Source organism: Annulohypoxylon truncatum, assembly GCF_022578515.1.
Source record: "Annulohypoxylon truncatum strain CBS 140777 unplaced genomic scaffold F4807scaffold_42, whole genome shotgun sequence".
NCBI classification, from domain to species: Eukaryota; Fungi; Ascomycota; class Sordariomycetes; order Xylariales; family Hypoxylaceae; genus Annulohypoxylon; species Annulohypoxylon truncatum.
The window spans coordinates 91,824-106,679 of NW_025953828.1; the positions used below are offsets into that span (position 1 = coordinate 91,824).

At 47.7% G+C, this 14,856-nt stretch overlaps 5 protein-coding genes across 5 annotated transcripts; 1 reads left to right on the forward strand and 4 right to left on the reverse strand.

The window, feature by feature from the left end:
- Nucleotides 1-1,170: 1,170 nt before the first annotated feature.
- On the reverse strand, nt 1,171-2,537 carry F4807DRAFT_453937 (glycosyltransferase family 15 protein; the record flags this gene model as incomplete). The annotated part of the gene is made up of 2 exons (XM_048000516.1): nt 1,171-2,094; nt 2,190-2,537. The coding sequence occupies 2 exons, from the start codon at nt 2,535-2,537 to the stop codon at nt 1,171-1,173; spliced, it is 1,272 nt and encodes a 423-aa protein (XP_047850015.1).
- Nucleotides 2,538-4,040: 1,503 nt separating this feature from the next.
- Nucleotides 4,041-7,368, reverse strand: F4807DRAFT_464582 (Hira-domain-containing protein; the record flags this gene model as incomplete). The annotated part of the gene is made up of 4 exons (XM_048002144.1): nt 4,041-4,144; nt 4,215-7,136; nt 7,196-7,270; nt 7,332-7,368. 4 exons carry the CDS (start codon nt 7,366-7,368, stop codon nt 4,041-4,043), a joined length of 3,138 nt encoding a protein of 1,045 aa, XP_047850016.1.
- A 330-nt stretch (nt 7,369-7,698) lies between these two features.
- F4807DRAFT_442808 (Pkinase-domain-containing protein) lies at nt 7,699-10,149 on the reverse strand. The gene is made up of 3 exons (XM_047999502.1): nt 9,573-10,149; nt 8,719-9,394; nt 7,699-8,667 (listed from the first exon to the last, which is right to left on the reverse strand). Exons 1-3 carry the CDS (start codon nt 9,607-9,609, stop codon nt 8,403-8,405), a joined length of 978 nt encoding a protein of 325 aa, XP_047850017.1. The 5' UTR covers nt 9,610-10,149; the 3' UTR covers nt 7,699-8,402.
- A 197-nt stretch (nt 10,150-10,346) lies between these two features.
- Nucleotides 10,347-11,670, forward strand: F4807DRAFT_442811 (alkylated DNA repair protein AlkB). Its single transcript, XM_047999503.1, has 2 exons — nt 10,347-10,739; nt 10,790-11,670. The coding sequence occupies exons 1-2, from the start codon at nt 10,463-10,465 to the stop codon at nt 11,572-11,574; spliced, it is 1,062 nt and encodes a 353-aa protein (XP_047850018.1). The 5' UTR covers nt 10,347-10,462; the 3' UTR covers nt 11,575-11,670.
- F4807DRAFT_442813 (amidase) lies at nt 11,671-13,597 on the reverse strand. Its single transcript, XM_047999504.1, has 4 exons — nt 13,283-13,597; nt 12,911-13,222; nt 12,539-12,840; nt 11,671-12,464 (listed from the first exon to the last, which is right to left on the reverse strand). The coding sequence occupies exons 1-4, from the start codon at nt 13,558-13,560 to the stop codon at nt 11,836-11,838; spliced, it is 1,521 nt and encodes a 506-aa protein (XP_047850019.1). The 5' UTR covers nt 13,561-13,597; the 3' UTR covers nt 11,671-11,835.
- Between the last annotated feature and the right edge of the window lie 1,259 nt (nt 13,598-14,856).

Below are 14,856 nucleotides of genomic sequence, written 5' to 3' on the forward strand. Positions count from 1 at the left end.
TGTTTGCGGCTGGCTGTCACTTGCCAAGGTAGCTCCTGCTGCCCCTATTACCCCTATTTCATGAGAATGAGAGTTAGCCCTTGATCGCGACAAGTAGTTTCTCAACTTTCTTTAAGGACACGCAATCTGCAAATAATAAATTCAGCATAATCGATACTGTGATAAAAAAAACCTAAGAGTTAACCTAGGTATAATTAAAATAAGGAATGTAGCGAGATGGCTTGGCATCCCCCACAAGGACGACGGCATCCTTGCGCTCGACGAATATTAATCGCGGATGAGGTTATAAATCAACGTTTCCTTTATTGGGGTATTTAGGTACCTATCAAGGGATATGTCGTAGGCCTAGCAGCCGCAGAAAATTGTGCAAGAACTATTTACATGATGAAACGAATTGAATCGACCTTGTGACCTCCTGAGTGCGGAACGAGTTTGTAAGATGGAAGTCAAAGTACCGTGATCGCGCCACTAGCGGGGCGGGTGATAGTCGTAGAGTTCGGGACCGATGCCACTATGACGAGATAGTGCGACCAAAGTTGCTTATTCCGAAGGCAGGTACATAAGGCATCCATTGTACTCAGGTAGTATCTTGGTAGTAACTTGGTACCTGGCGAGATTTTGAGGGAATATTGAGATCGAATGAAAAGAAATAGGTATCATAAGGTGAAACTTTGCCGGAACCGGAACTCCCCGGGCCTTGCGGCCTATGATTTAAAACCGTTTATCCCTCCTCACCGCTGTAGACTGAATGTAAATCTTAATGTGAATGTCGAGGTTGCAAGGCATCGTGAATCTGAATATCGGCCTAGTATGGCAAATAAACGAGCGTGAGCTTTCAGAAATCTCAACAGCCCAATCACCAGCGGCAGTGGTGTGAGAACAACATGGCGGTCGATGAAAACCCGGTTTGGTCTCTACATCATCGTCACCACCACGCAAATACGAAAGAAAAGAAAAGAACGCAAAGAAAATTCATCAAATCCGGATCCAGATCGTTCACTTCACCAGTTGGCTTGCTCAATGAAGAGCTGAGTGACACGATGTAATTTATGTGAGTTATCCATAGGACGAGGGATAAGTTTGTTGACAGTCCAAGGCAATCCCCAAAACACATAGAGGCCGACGGTTGCGAAGAGCACTGCTCTGACAAACAGATCATACGACGTGCCTCTACTGGATGGGATTAGTCTCTCTACCATCCAGAATATACTCAACATCATCACTGCCTGCAGTGTTCCCTGTGTCACTATTTAAATCAGACATCTTGTTCTTCCTAACGAGCCATCTACCCCCTAGAAACTTACGAATGCACGGGTCCGAAGGCTTGCGCTGCTTCGATTCAAACGGTACCAATTTCGCATTGTTGTTGTCGATCGCACTCGTAGTGCAGCCACACGAAAGGCCTGGTATTCCCATTTGACGCTTGACATCTCGGGATACCTCGTCCCATTGTCGACGCTTGCTGCCAAAGCTCTCAAATGGACCAGTTACGAGCGTCTCAATTACGACTGTTTTCGGCTCGCTCTCATTAGCCTGCTGCTGAACATCTCGTGGTCCTTGGCTGTTCGGTTCCGACCCAAGTAACAGCTGATTCTCATGAGGAGGACATTGCTCACAAAGTCCATGTGCGTAGCCAATATCGCGGAAATACCAAATTTGGGTTCTGGGCAAGAACATGTTAACACTGAGCGTGTGGACAGGGGCGTCGCCGTATCGTTCATAATAGAATCCGCCAGCTCTGTCCAGATGGTTGAAATAAGCCTGGTGTTCCTCGCCACGGAAAAATCTTAGAGAACCGATTTCGAAGTTCGAGTAAAACTGGCAGTTGTTATATTCCCCATCACTCGAGGCATAGTTAACACCAGTAGCAGGGCGGAGGGTCTCGTCATGATCCTTGGGGTCGTGCAGCAACCAGTTGAAATCGGCGTTTGGGTGTATCAGCTCCCCGTTATCGTCGATAAACTCTTTTGTATGCTCCCAGAGGGAAGGGAAAGATCGAGCGTCATCGAGAATGGCCATGTTGAATCCGTATGACATGTTGTTCTCTTGCATGAATCGGAATACATCATACTTGATGTCACAATAAAATTGGACCTGCAGTAGCTCTGTTAGCTGCAAAACGATGATGAAAGAAATTCCGGATAACTTCATGTTCAGGACGATCGCAGAGAAGACTGAAGCTAACTTACTCCAGGTTCAACTCTCCAAAACCAGTCATAGTCAATCAGACGCTGCTCCATTGCAAAGAGACCAGCGTTCCAACGGCACATATGGTGATAGCTCTGAAGCCATGCTTTACCGACGCCAATGCTGCCCATGAATTGACGACCAACATCAAACCGGGTCTCGTCGATAAAGTCCGGAATTCCCCAATGTTCTTCGTTGATACGTTCGAAGTAGCACCGGGAATAAGTCGCCTTAGATACTGCTTCTTTGAATTCCTCGGTGAATTCTTCGTTGTTGAAGAAGACCCAATCGTACTGATGGGTTTCGCGCTTGTTGAACCGAGCCTCTATCTGAACGATGCTCGCAACCATGTCGTCAACTTCTTCGTTTCGTACCAAAGAGATGAAAGCAGCCTTTGGACGAGTGTCGATTAGTGTCTGTACCTGCTGGACAGATATATCTTCCAAATCCAGGATAGTGTTCTTGCGAAGCCAATCGACTGGGTGGGCAGCTTCGCCTGGAGTGGTGTAACCTGCCGGAGGAGGTGGCATAGGGGGGACATAGGCGTCGATCAGGGCTGGCTGCTGGCTGTCGGACATTCCCGAATCTTTAGTACTACAAAACCAACCTGCACTGAGGAGAGCTACGGTCAAGCCCAGAATGACGGCTCTTCGGAAGGAAATGGGCCTTTAATAGGGCGCAGTACTATTAACAGGCGGTTTGACATTAGTGAATATGGGTGAAACATACCTAACTCGACGCGGCACGAATCTCCACCAGGAGGCTTGGGTATTGTGATAAGACGGCTCTACCGCATCATCTGGGGGACCTGCTTGGATGAATTCATCCTCACGAGGCGTAAGATGAAGAGGGGAGATAAGGTCTTCGTTAGATGAGCGCGACCAGGACGGAACATGACCTTTACCACCAGTCGGTTGGGCACCAGCCCCGGCACTACGACTGCCAACGTTACGGGGATAGACTTTGGACATGTTGGATTCTATTTGTCCTCTATCATTTGCTATATTAGTGAAAGATTTATGGGGCTCAGGTCAACGAGCTTTACGTCGCAAGACTAGAAGGAGAGGGTGACGAATGATGTGATCGTGATTAAAAAAAACGTACCGGGGCACTTACAAAGACAGATGAGAACCTGACGAGGCAAAGACGCGAAATGGAAAACCGAATGAACAAGGAGTGCGAAAATTGCGATAGGATTGTGGACAAACCGTGAATGGTTTTATCGGGAAGACGCAATACGCTTAGGTGTGGTAGAAGTAAAAGTGGAAAAGAAACAGTGTAAAGTGTGGACGAAAGGCGTGTTCGAAAAGAGGAGTAGTGAAATAGACAGTGAAGTTGTTGACGGAAGGTTTTTTTTTACCGTGGAAGTGGGTGGTGGGTTTAGTGTTGTTTCATGGGGGAAAGATACTGTACCTGTGCTTCGCTTGATGAGATTGGAAGTCGTGGATTGTTTTCATAATGGGGCAAACAAATAAGCTTGGTCCCTTATCCATAGGTAGCCGCCTGGGAAACAGCCTGATAAAAGGAGAGGTCATACGCGACTTCCTACGGGATGCTACACCAAACCATATTTCGCCGGCCGTTATCATCCCGTCCTGCACCGACCACTCCGAATAATCCGGCCACTCAGAATCTGATCACGTACTGTACAATCATGTGACTCAGCAGACACCAGCACTAGGGGCCCTTATGGATTGAAGAAGCTATAGTACAGGTAGCTAAAGTAGGACGGGTATTACCGGTCAATTAGGGCAATATTGGACTGGTACCTACGTCTGAAGAATCCGGTATCTGAACGCCCCTTCCTATTCACAACCTAATAACTCCTCCCTTTAATAGTAGTAACATCTCATTTACGTATCAACCGTCATAGCGTCGCCACTTATGTCATCCTCCAGTGTAAGGTCGAGGATCCGTCCGTATTGTACAGTCAGGCGTTGTAGTTCCCTGAATTTTCCTAAACGACAGTTAGTATTTGATGAAGATGGGACGAGACATATAGCTTTGTTGCGACAAGGAATGCTTACCTAGAATCATCACCACTCCTTTTAGCAGCTCCTTTCGATCCCAACCACAGATAACGTCTCCTTTGCTGTACCATCCCGTACCCCGTGTCTCGCCTTCCCCTTTTTTGTCTTGTAGTACCCCACCCAGCAAACTGTTGAGAAGTTCTTCGACCTTCCCCCGGTGTCCTTCTGCTCCGATTCGTTTCGCGTACATGAATAGGTAAAGTCGGAATTCCTCTTTTGCTCCTAATTGCAGAGCACCGGCGATACGGTTTTCCAGATGGGCAATGCTAACGCTAGACTCGAAATTCTCGAACCCGTCCCTTGATAGTAGGGTCTTAATCAAGCGCTGTAAAGTGTATGCCCTGCCCTTCAACAAGAACTCGTTTGTCGTATGTCGCTCTAGGAATGGGATGATGCCAGATGAGACGGTGGCTTCTTCGCTTTGCCCATCTTTGGACGATACAGGCCCGACTGCCGTGGACTGCAGAGCGCCAACAGAGGAGTCGTTACTATTCCAGTATTGGCTACCCACGGCCCACCAGGATTCAGACAGTCGTTGCCAAGAGTACATGGTAGGAGAATAATAGTATCCGTCTCCGTTAGTAAGAGTGACGACGATGTGGCCGCTAGAGTTAAGGTGAGCAGAAGTGACACCGGGAGCTGGCATGGCACTATGCGTTTGGAGGGAGCTGATGGCGATCTCCAGTACGGGAGCGAGTGATACCGGGGGGTGAGGCGAAGAAAGCGTGTTGATATTCCAAACATGGCATATGCCAACCGCCGTAATGCAAAGCAGCCACCAATCTCGACACTCTAGAATGACAGGTTGAGATTCCAACACCATCGCATTTATCAACCGACGTCCAGCTGGTGTCCAAGTATACAAGCTACCATCCTCACATGCCGCAGCCCAGAATCTCTTACTACCGGTGACAAGGATGATAGCGCGAGGGAGGTAGTCCTGCCATAGTAAAGTTCCACGTTTCGTAGCTGTGATGTGTGACGGATCTCTGATCGACACTGGATTCTTCGCTTCTAGTATCGTATTTTCGGGCACTTTCGATGCTTCCTCCGGGCTGCTTTCTTCAAGTAGGACACCTCGTTCCAATGGACGAAGGATATGCGACCTCACCTTGGGGACCGCTAGGCGAACTTGGGAAATGGCAATAGAGGGGTTAAGTATCGCTGGCCTAAGATATTCGGGGGTTGGTACTAAACCGTGATTCGGGGGCTCAAAAGCCGCAGGCTCAAGGCCGTCAACGCCATTCCTCATTATAACTCTCGGTCCAGAAGCAGCCCGTTTATGGGGATGTTCTTCATCTTCCTCACCTTCAGACGGAATCGCTTTCCTCTTATTGCCTAGTAGCATAGCTGCTAAGCCACCTTCCGGTAGTCCGTCGTACGGTTTAGAAAGGTCTAATATCGTCTGCGGTGCGTCATTCTGTGCGGCTTTTGAGGAGCTAGATCCAACCAGTTGACTTTGAGGAAGTGAAGATTGACCGGTCCCAGACGATGAGATGAGCATTGGTGCGACTCTTTTCTTCCCATCCTTGGTAATCGTTACACGTGACTTCAATTCGTTTACCCGTTGGGCAGTTTTATCAGCAGACTCCTCTGCCGGGGCGGCCTGGTCGGCCTTTTCCTTTTCTAGTTGGGAATCGGCCTGTCCATTGGTTGAGGGTGGATTTGATGTCGATGTGGCGTTCTTGACCCCATTTGTTGCAGGAGGCGCATCTTTTGGAAGTGGGTGAAAGTCGCCCATAAGGGCTCCCATTCTCGATTCAGCACCTCTCCTCTCTCCCTCCTTGCTGTAATTTTCTAGCTGAAGCCCATCCACATCTTCAGCAATGCCCATGGCTTTCCGCGAAGCTCCATATTTGGAGAGAGCCTTGTCAGTCTCCTCGAGATTAGCTACCCATCCCAATTCTCCAGTCTCAAACTTGACTACAACAATACCGCCATCTAGGCTCGACGCGAATAAGATTTGTCCATCAGGGGTCCAAGCGAGGTCCGATATTGATTTCGCTGCAAGGTCCTGCAGTATAACTACGGGTCTCGAAGTGTTGGTATTCCAAATGCTCAGAGTCTTGTCCTGGCCAGCAGATGCTATCACTGTTACCAATGCTCCTCCAGAGTGGCCATTAGCCGCACCATTTTCCATCGGTTTTTTGGTGTGGAATAGTCGAGGGGAGAACATGCACACTTCGGTCGGACCCTCGTGACCAATCAAGTTAATCTCGCTATCCCATCTTGTTCGCTCGATTATAGCAACTGAGCTAACGGGCCCATTGACTGCATTGGCTGCTGCGATATGATTCCCGTCCGGTGACCAGGAGCATCGTCGGAAATACGTAGTTAAGGGGGATGATTTGAAGGGTGCGCTAATGGTAGTCTCGAGTTGGAAGTTATTCACCATATCGTGCTGGGTCGCATTAGGAGCGGGCGGGGTGAAACGGAAAATCTTGATAGATCGATCGTCACTTGCGGTAGCGAAGAATTTATTGGCAGGGTCGAAGGTGATTCCTTTCACATGGCTTTGGTGATTTCCCAGCACCTTCAGCTTCTCGAAGGTGTGTCCCGACCAGATAACGACCTTGGAATCTAGACCGACTGAAACAAGAATGGAGCCATCATAAGACCAAGCCAGATCTTGAACATCGTTGTCATGTCCTATTAGTCGTCTCGAAGTCTTCCAATTCTCGACAGGGGGTGGTTCGTTCGTTCCGAAGGGAGCAATGGTAGGAGGTCCACTCTCTAGTTGGTATATACATATAATTTTATCATCCGCCCCGGAGGCGAGATAGCGACCGTTAGGTGAGAATCGCACGGAATGTATAGTTCCAAGATGGTGGCTCATATGGCAGAGTTGCCTAGGTTTCTTGTAGGATGGATCGTCGGCATTGTAGATAGATTCTGTCGACCAAACTCGCACGTGTCCATCTAAGAAAAACATGAGCGCATGCAAAACTAGTTACCAGTGAGTATCATCTGAAACATACCTCCACCAGCAGTAGCGAGTCTTTTGCCATCGGGTGATATATGACAGCTGTAGACCTCAAAATCTTTTTGTTCGCCTTCAAAAATGGTCAGCTTTTCCTCTAAACGCCCTGGTACTTGAAGATGCAGAGACCATACCTTTATGGCTTAGCCACGATGGCTTAATGATGCGCATGGTGACTCGATGATGTATATTATAATGCGCATGTCGTCATGAGGTGAACGTCAATAAAACTAGTATTGGTAGCAATAGGAAATTGAGATGCGCGTGCTGTAAGAAGTTCAATTGATGATTACACTATGTTGGTTTACAAGTTTCCCTGGCGCGCGACGCGGCCGAGTCTGCATTCAATTTAAAGTTTATGTAATCATTTTAGCCTTAGGAGGGTCCACTCTTTAGATGCGTACAAGGTCACCCTGTCCTTGCCAGGATGTTACCGTCCTACATAAGCCCACTCCTAATTCTGCTTACTAAGGTAAACTAGCCTGATAATCAACTTATTCCAGTTATTACATTCCCTCGTTAACAGGATACTAACCTATCCTGCCTATCTTCATAGGTAGGTACCTGACCTAGGAAAGGTCACTTCTAATGATAGTCCAAGTCACCACGGCCCGAAGATAATAGTTATGATACGATTCTTAGGGAGAGCCAGTATAATCAGGTCCATTTATCAGAAATGCAAATGTTTTTCATCGATTCATTTCCTATAAAGCAAATGCGTCATCATCAGTGCTCGTAACTGAGCAACTACCTACTTCGGGCAAAAGACAAAGGAAAAAGGACGTTGAGGCATCCTGCCACGGCAAAAACAATCTAATGACTGCCGTACCATGGCATTCATCGCCTTCTGAAAAAGGGATTGTTCTCATGCGTGATTCCTATCCCCCCTAACTCCTCTCAAATGCCTAGTCCCCCCTTCCAACGCCCCGTAAAACCATTGTTCACATGCCGCATAGCTTGTGAAAACATTGGAAAAATGAGAAGGTCAGAGTTTCCTCCTGCCAGAGACGCGGTTCTAAACGCGGCGTACATCAAGGATTTCTGATCGGGAACGCATTTGACAATGTTGTGTAGTATTGTATTCGTGATTAATACCTGAGGTAGCGTATCCTGAAAGCCAAGAATGATGCTCATTGTAAATAGGCATATTCTAAGTTTCAGATACGTCGCATCATACCCTATCCATTAGATTGAATAGGTATCGCTCAAGCATATCCATTACTGCCATAGCGGGTCGGGTGACGTGTCGTTGTCGACTCATTGAAGTAAGGATGGTGGCAAGCTTGCTTGGCAGAGATGCGGCCAGCGGGATCGTAAACAAGCAGAGCCTCCAGAAGATCAAGGCCGTTCTCGTCAAGGTTCGAGCACAGGCTCTGCGAAGGATCACGGACCCATTTCGGGAAAGACGCCTTGAAGTCAGGATAAGATGTCACTCCAGGCCAGACGTCCTCAGTCGGTGTACCCAGAAGGCTATTGAAATGTAAGTAAGATTAGCAAGAATAGGCTAGGAGTATATCTTACCGGAATGTCTTGAAGATCTGATCGATCTCTGAGTCACCAGGGAACAAGGGCTTTCGGGTGCACATCTCGGCAAAGATGCATCCAACCGACCACATATCAACACCAGTGGAGTACTGTCGACCGCCGAGCAAGATCTCCGGAGCGCGGTACCAGAGAGTAACAACTTCGTGGGTGTAGGTGCGAAGAGGAACACCAAAAGCACGAGCCAAACCGAAATCAGCAAGCTTCAGATTGCCATCACGGTCGATCAACAAGTTCTGAGGCTTCAGATCTCGGTGAAGAATTCTGTGGCTGTGGCAATAACGAATTCCTTCGCAAAGTTGACTCATGAATCGACGAACCATACTCGTACCTAGTCCAAGACGTCCCAGCTCGGGGCCAGAACCCTCCGGAAGAGCCTTGCCGCGACCACCATCGCTGATAGGAAGTGCTTCCATGTATTTCTTCAAGTCGAGATCAAGGAACTCGAATACCAAGTAGAGCTTGTGGCCTTCCGCGTGAACAATGTTGAAGAGTCTGACGATATTGGGATCGCGCATCTCCTTGAGAAGAGAGATCTCGCGGATGGCAGTGCTAGGGACCCCTTCATCTTCCGACTCAAGACGGATCTTCTTCAATGCGACGATACGGCCACCGTGGGCTAGATCTCGGGCTTTGTAGACGACACCATAAGTACCTAAAAGTAGACATTGAATTAGTAATCGATCGATCGTCCAGTGCAGTCAAAGAAAAGGGTGAAAATGATTGAATCCATAGAAGACAAGCAGGTACGTATCAGACGACAGGAACAGGAAATGAGGGTAAAAGCGATGTGAGACGGGAGATGGGAGATGGGAGATAGGAATCCAACATACCTTCACCAATCTTCTCCAGCTTCTGATAATTCTCCATCTTGACTGAATTCTACCACTATAGAATTTGGCTGAAGGAGCGTAAGAAAGGGAATGGGGTTGGCGAGTTTGTTGTGTGGTTATTGGAAACTTCAGATGCAACAATAAAGTTGGACTTGGTTGCTATTTACTTGGTGTTGGCCCTTGGGCGGTGGGCAGCAGTTATCCGTTGACAGTTGGTTATCGGGGGGTAACGCCCAGAAGAAAACGAGGGGCAATAGTGGGATGGTGAATGAAGAAGAAAAGTTGACTGAATGACTGAGATGATCAAAACCCAGAACAGTTGACCGCGGTTGCAAAAATAGAGAACGGACAGATTTAATTCTGTGCGATCCCGAAGTTGATCAAAACTCCATTGAGATTGCAGGTAGTTTACGATTTCAAGATTGCTGCAAGAATCCGAAGAATTCGTTAGTGGCAGGTTGAAATTGGGACTTTACACTGCTGAGTGGTGGGATTGATTTCGGGTTGAGATTGTTTTCTCATCAATAAGGTAAACAGTAGAATTAACTTTTGGTACGCGCTGAGTTGTGGTTAGCAGGGTTTATCGCGTTTGTGGCTTAGAAAGGTACTTATTTCACTTAGCTTGGTACGACCTAAAAATACCTTAATACCAAGGTACATACATAGATCGAGCATGCAGGTACCCATCATGCTATCTAATCGCCGAAAAAGGTACTTACGTAACTAGTTATGCATCATATGATCATAATACTCGATTTGCACAAAATTTAACATACAAAATATTAACCAACCCAAGTATTATGAAACATCCATAGAAGAAGCATAGAGCATCGAACAAGAACCACATTACTCTTACAGGACAAAGTCTACAAGAAATAATCTCCACGAGCATGACGCTTGACCTCACCACTCTAGATGCTCATGCGCAACCGGATGATGAGCTTAAGGCCACTTGGAAAAGATACTCCAAGACTGACCATGCGGACTTCATCAACCACCCCGATATAGATGAATTAGATCCTACAAAAGATGTGGGCGAATTTCAGCTGGCAGGACATATCCCTAGAGAGAAGCTCATAAGCTCGTTTAAGCAACTAGAAGATGCGAATTGGGACGAAACCCGAATATCTCAAGATGCCCCCTTTTACTTTCACCCCTTACTCCCAGGTCGGTCTCTATTCAACCTCTTTAAAGACGTTTCTCATGATAGATCCTAGGTCTTCTCATATTCCCTTCTCTGATACCTCCGAGCACGCAAAAAGCACTTCTGTCTCGGATGATTCATAGGGATCTGAGCAACCCCACCCACCAGACTAACCTACATCTGCACTATGATCTTCCCTACCGAGAGGAAGAATATAAGGAGAATGATACAAGCCGATCATTCTTCTCTTATTCTCCAGAATCCCCCGCAAAATTCGTGCCGAAGGATCCAAATGTACACAAACCCTTATCCATCAAACAGGTACTTGAGCGACGATTATCTTGGGTAACACTCGGGGGCCAGTATGATTGGACCAATCGAGTATATCCTAACCAGCCTCCTCCCGGATTTCCCCCTGATATTGCCACTCTTCTTCAGACGCTTTTCCCTGATACCCTCGCTCAGGCTGCCATCGTCAACTTCTATACCCCGGGAGATACGATGATGATGCATCGAGATGTGAGCGAGGAATCGGATAAAGGCCTTGTTAGTCTCAGCATCGGATGCGACGCGTTGTTCATGATTGCGCCTAATAACTACAAAAACCATGCTTCTTCAGATAAAGAGGAAGGGGGTAAGTCAGAAAAGCCTTACCTTCTGCTCCGGTTACGATCTGGTGATGCTATCTACATGAGCCAGGAATCTCGCTATGCTTGGCATGGTGTACCGAAAGTTCTCAAGGGCACATGTCCTGATTTCCTGGCTGATTGGCCGGCAGAAGATGGCAAATTTGAGGAATGGAAGGGTTGGATGGGAAATAAACGCATCAACTTAAACGTCAGGCAGATGAAGGACTAAATCTACACTTTTAATGGGATTCACCTTATGCCACCCCACGCCTGCCAAACAATCTCTACGTGAATACTCAAAGAGTACCCCTTTCACATTTTAACCTTTTAGAAAGATGATGGGCGTATTAGCTAGGTATTTACAGCGTCGCTTTAGACTACCTACATTACCTTTCCTATGAACATATAGAAAGCCTACATATGGTCCAATATGCGTGTTCCGTTATTTATAAAGCAGATGTGCATCCCTCGCATCCCAACAACTAGAACATTAAGCCTTTACTTTACCATCCGCTCTCATCCGATCATACCTTAATACACTTTGCAACAAGACGTTCGCGCCAATAGCGCAGTCCTCGGGGCTAGTATACTCCTCCGGATTATGACTAACCCCATTCTTCGACGGGACAAAGATCATACTCGTCGGACACCGCCTACTCGTATATACGCTGTCGTGCCCAGCACCGCTCGTCATGTCCCTGACCAGATTACTACTACCAGTCACTTCCTCGGCGGAAGCACGCACCGAGGCGATGCAGTCCGGGTGGAATATCGTAGCAGGGGAGACGAAATCCGTCCGCCACTCCACGTTAAGCGGCTTTCCGGGCGTCGAGCCTGCGAGAAGTCCGCCGACGTCCTCGCCCGCAGCTAGTATTGCGAAATCTCTTTTTAAATCAGCTTCCGTAGCCTCGACGGTCGCGTCAGCCGGGGCGCGGATGTCGAGCGTAAAGCTGACGCGGCCTGGAATCGTATTCGTGCTACTTGGGCTTAACGTCAAGATACCCGTCGAAGCAAGGGCGGAATGTGCGGTTGCTACGCGATGCGAGTGTGCGATCAAGCGGGCCGCGAGCAGCATTGCGTCGGCGCGGCTTTGGAGGGGCGTGGTGCCTGTGTGCGCATCTAGGAAACCATCGTATCATCAGAATTGGCTCCTTCATTAGTTATTATCAAAAGGGAGACATTAAAAACAATACCTCGGCCGGTGACGTCGACAGTAAACCATTTATAAGCCTGAACCCCTTTTACGACTCCCACTTTTTGGTGCTCCGTTTCGAGGATGGGCCCTTGCTCGATGTGCAGCTCAAAGTGCGCCGCCATAGGCGAGCTCTTGTAGCTGGTTGGTATTGAGCCAAGGTATCCAATTCGTTCTAGCTCTGATTTCATCGTCGCTGTCCCGCCGCCAACCTCTTGAAGGTTATGGGCTCGTTCAAGTGGAATTTCCTCTGCCCATACACCCGACGACGACATGCTAATTGGGAAGCGGGCGCCTTCTTCACTATTACGTTCTGTTAATCAAGCATCAATGCAAAATCCGCAATACCCAACTAATTTGGGACGGGACTCACTTGGTCCAATTCACCACTCCAATCGGGAACTCAGTCTCCCAATTATGGTCTCGTAGCACGGTGAGCATTTCAATACCGGCCAAGATACCGAGTATACCATCGTACCGGCCACCGGTGGGCTGAGTATCAAGGTGAGATCCTGCGAACGTGGCCGGTCCTTCGCGTCGACCGGGGCGCACAGCGAAAATATTCCCCATGGTGTCAATAGTGACATTGCATCCTAGAGCCTTGGTTGTCTTGACGAACCAGTCCCGGACGTCCTTATCCGAGTCACCTAGCGCAAGTCGTGACATGCCCGTTTCTTCTTTTGCACTGAATTAGGTATCAGCGCGACGCTACTTAGGAGTATCGAGAATGCCGGAGCAAGTTTACCTTCCCCATCTCTCGCCCGGCCCAAAGACACAGGTGCCATGTAAAGTTTCCATCAGCCTATCCTGCCGCACCCTCAAAGCCTTAAAATCTTCGCTCTCCATAGCTTTTGCGCTCCGGGGACTGGCACTGAAACGTCGTATTGGACCGAGCGGGGACCTTGGTGATGGCTCTAAAGATAAGAGAAACGATAAGCTCTTTGGAGGACGACATTTCGTCGTTACCGTTAGGCGACTTATATAGTTATGTTTAACAAACGAACGGTGGATCACGGAAGCCATGATAAGCACACAAAACTAGAAGAATAGTGTATTATGACCCTGGGTATGTACTTGCAAGAATCTAGAGGATCATAGAGATGCATTGATAAGGTCGATGCGAGGTCGGCGAGAGTCACGTGTCACCCCTTAAACGCCCTCTAACTACGATACCATAACTGGTGATACTATTCGTCTTTTCTGTATCTAATCAATAAAACTACATGATAGCATAGATATGATAACACTTTTGAGAGGCTTCGGTCTCGTTATACATGGATAATACCAGAGGCGGAAAAGCTCTAGGTCGTTCCCGCTAATTTCCTTTAACGTAAATGCTTAAGTAGTGAGGCAGGGTTCCGTAGAAATCTGGAGATGATACAATATAAAGTCTGTGAGAAGCTCGAGTAGCGTAGTTCTGCTTATTAGCTAGTTATGTCTCGTCGTTGAGGATTTAACAAGGTTTCATGGAATAGAGGAAATGGTTGCTGCGCGTTGAGTCTAGGTGAAAGTTCTATAAAATAAGCGTCGACATTGAATGGAAGCGATCGCCTGCTTTGAGCCTCACTTCGGCTAGTTACCTAGTCATCGTAGACATCTGGGCTATCTTTCTGTTAAGGTATACCCTTATTTGGCTCACACATAATTCGAATCTAACCTCTATTGGTTGGCCGTGATATGTGGAACCATCTGGGGCTGAATTCCCCTGGCATGCATGGAGTTCGCGATTAGATTATCTTCAAAGTCATCTTTATGGGACCAAGTAAGCCACGATGGACTAAGAAGGACTGGAAGTCGTCTGCTCTAGGCAGTTCATACAACTACGTACTCAAGCATTCAGAGGCAAATTCTACTTGTCCGCGGTTTAAATCTGCAAAAGAAAGGACGCGTATCGTGGTACCGTGTCGGGTGCCAAATATTTTAGCGTCTCTGTCACGAAGTTAGTGCTAGCGACAACCGGCATCGGTGGGTACTGAAATCTCAATTATCGCAAATGTGCCGCTAATTTTTCCCATCAACGGTTAGCCGTTGCGTCGAACGTCCCTAGCGATCAACTTTCCGTGACCGAGGCGAATGGCGTCCTTGTGCTTTGCTTGGCAAATGCTGCGAATGTTCAGCTGTCAGGGGTATGGCGCTTCGTGACAAGGGTATAGAAATTCTTCTTCGAGGAGGAGAAGTCCTTCAAGACTAGCAAGGCGTGAATGATATAAAGTGTGCCCGCGTAGCTGCCCGCGATGATCGCAATGTTTGGTTTCTAGTTGGGATGCCTGACTATTCTGTCGTTTTCTCTAGTCTCGTTCGCCATTGCGCATATACTCT

Bases quoted from the DNA above. Each gene is read 5' to 3' on its own strand.
- F4807DRAFT_442811 (XM_047999503.1), top strand. From the start codon at position 10,463: ATGACGCTTGACCTCACCACTCTAGATGCTCATGCGCAACCGGATGAT. The intron at 10,740-10,789 runs GTCGGTCTCTAT...GATAGATCCTAG, and splicing joins CTTTCACCCCTTACTCCCAG to GTCTTCTCATATTCCCTTCT.
- F4807DRAFT_442813 (XM_047999504.1), bottom strand. From the start codon at position 13,560: ATGGCTTCCGTGATCCACCGTTCGTTTGTTAAACATAACTATATAAGT. The intron at 13,223-13,282 runs GTAAACTTGCTC...TACCTAATTCAG, and splicing joins CCGGGCGAGAGATGGGGAAG to TGCAAAAGAAGAAACGGGCA. The intron at 12,841-12,910 runs GTGAGTCCCGTC...AGAACGTAATAG, and splicing joins GGAGTGGTGAATTGGACCAA to TGAAGAAGGCGCCCGCTTCC.
- F4807DRAFT_442808 (XM_047999502.1), bottom strand. From the start codon at position 9,609: ATGGAGAATTATCAGAAGCTGGAGAAGATTGGTGAAG. The intron at 9,395-9,572 runs GTATGTTGGATT...GTCTACTTTTAG, and splicing joins GCTGGAGAAGATTGGTGAAG to GTACTTATGGTGTCGTCTAC. The intron at 8,668-8,718 runs GTAAGATATACT...ACATTTCAATAG, and splicing joins CAGATCTTCAAGACATTCCG to CCTTCTGGGTACACCGACTG.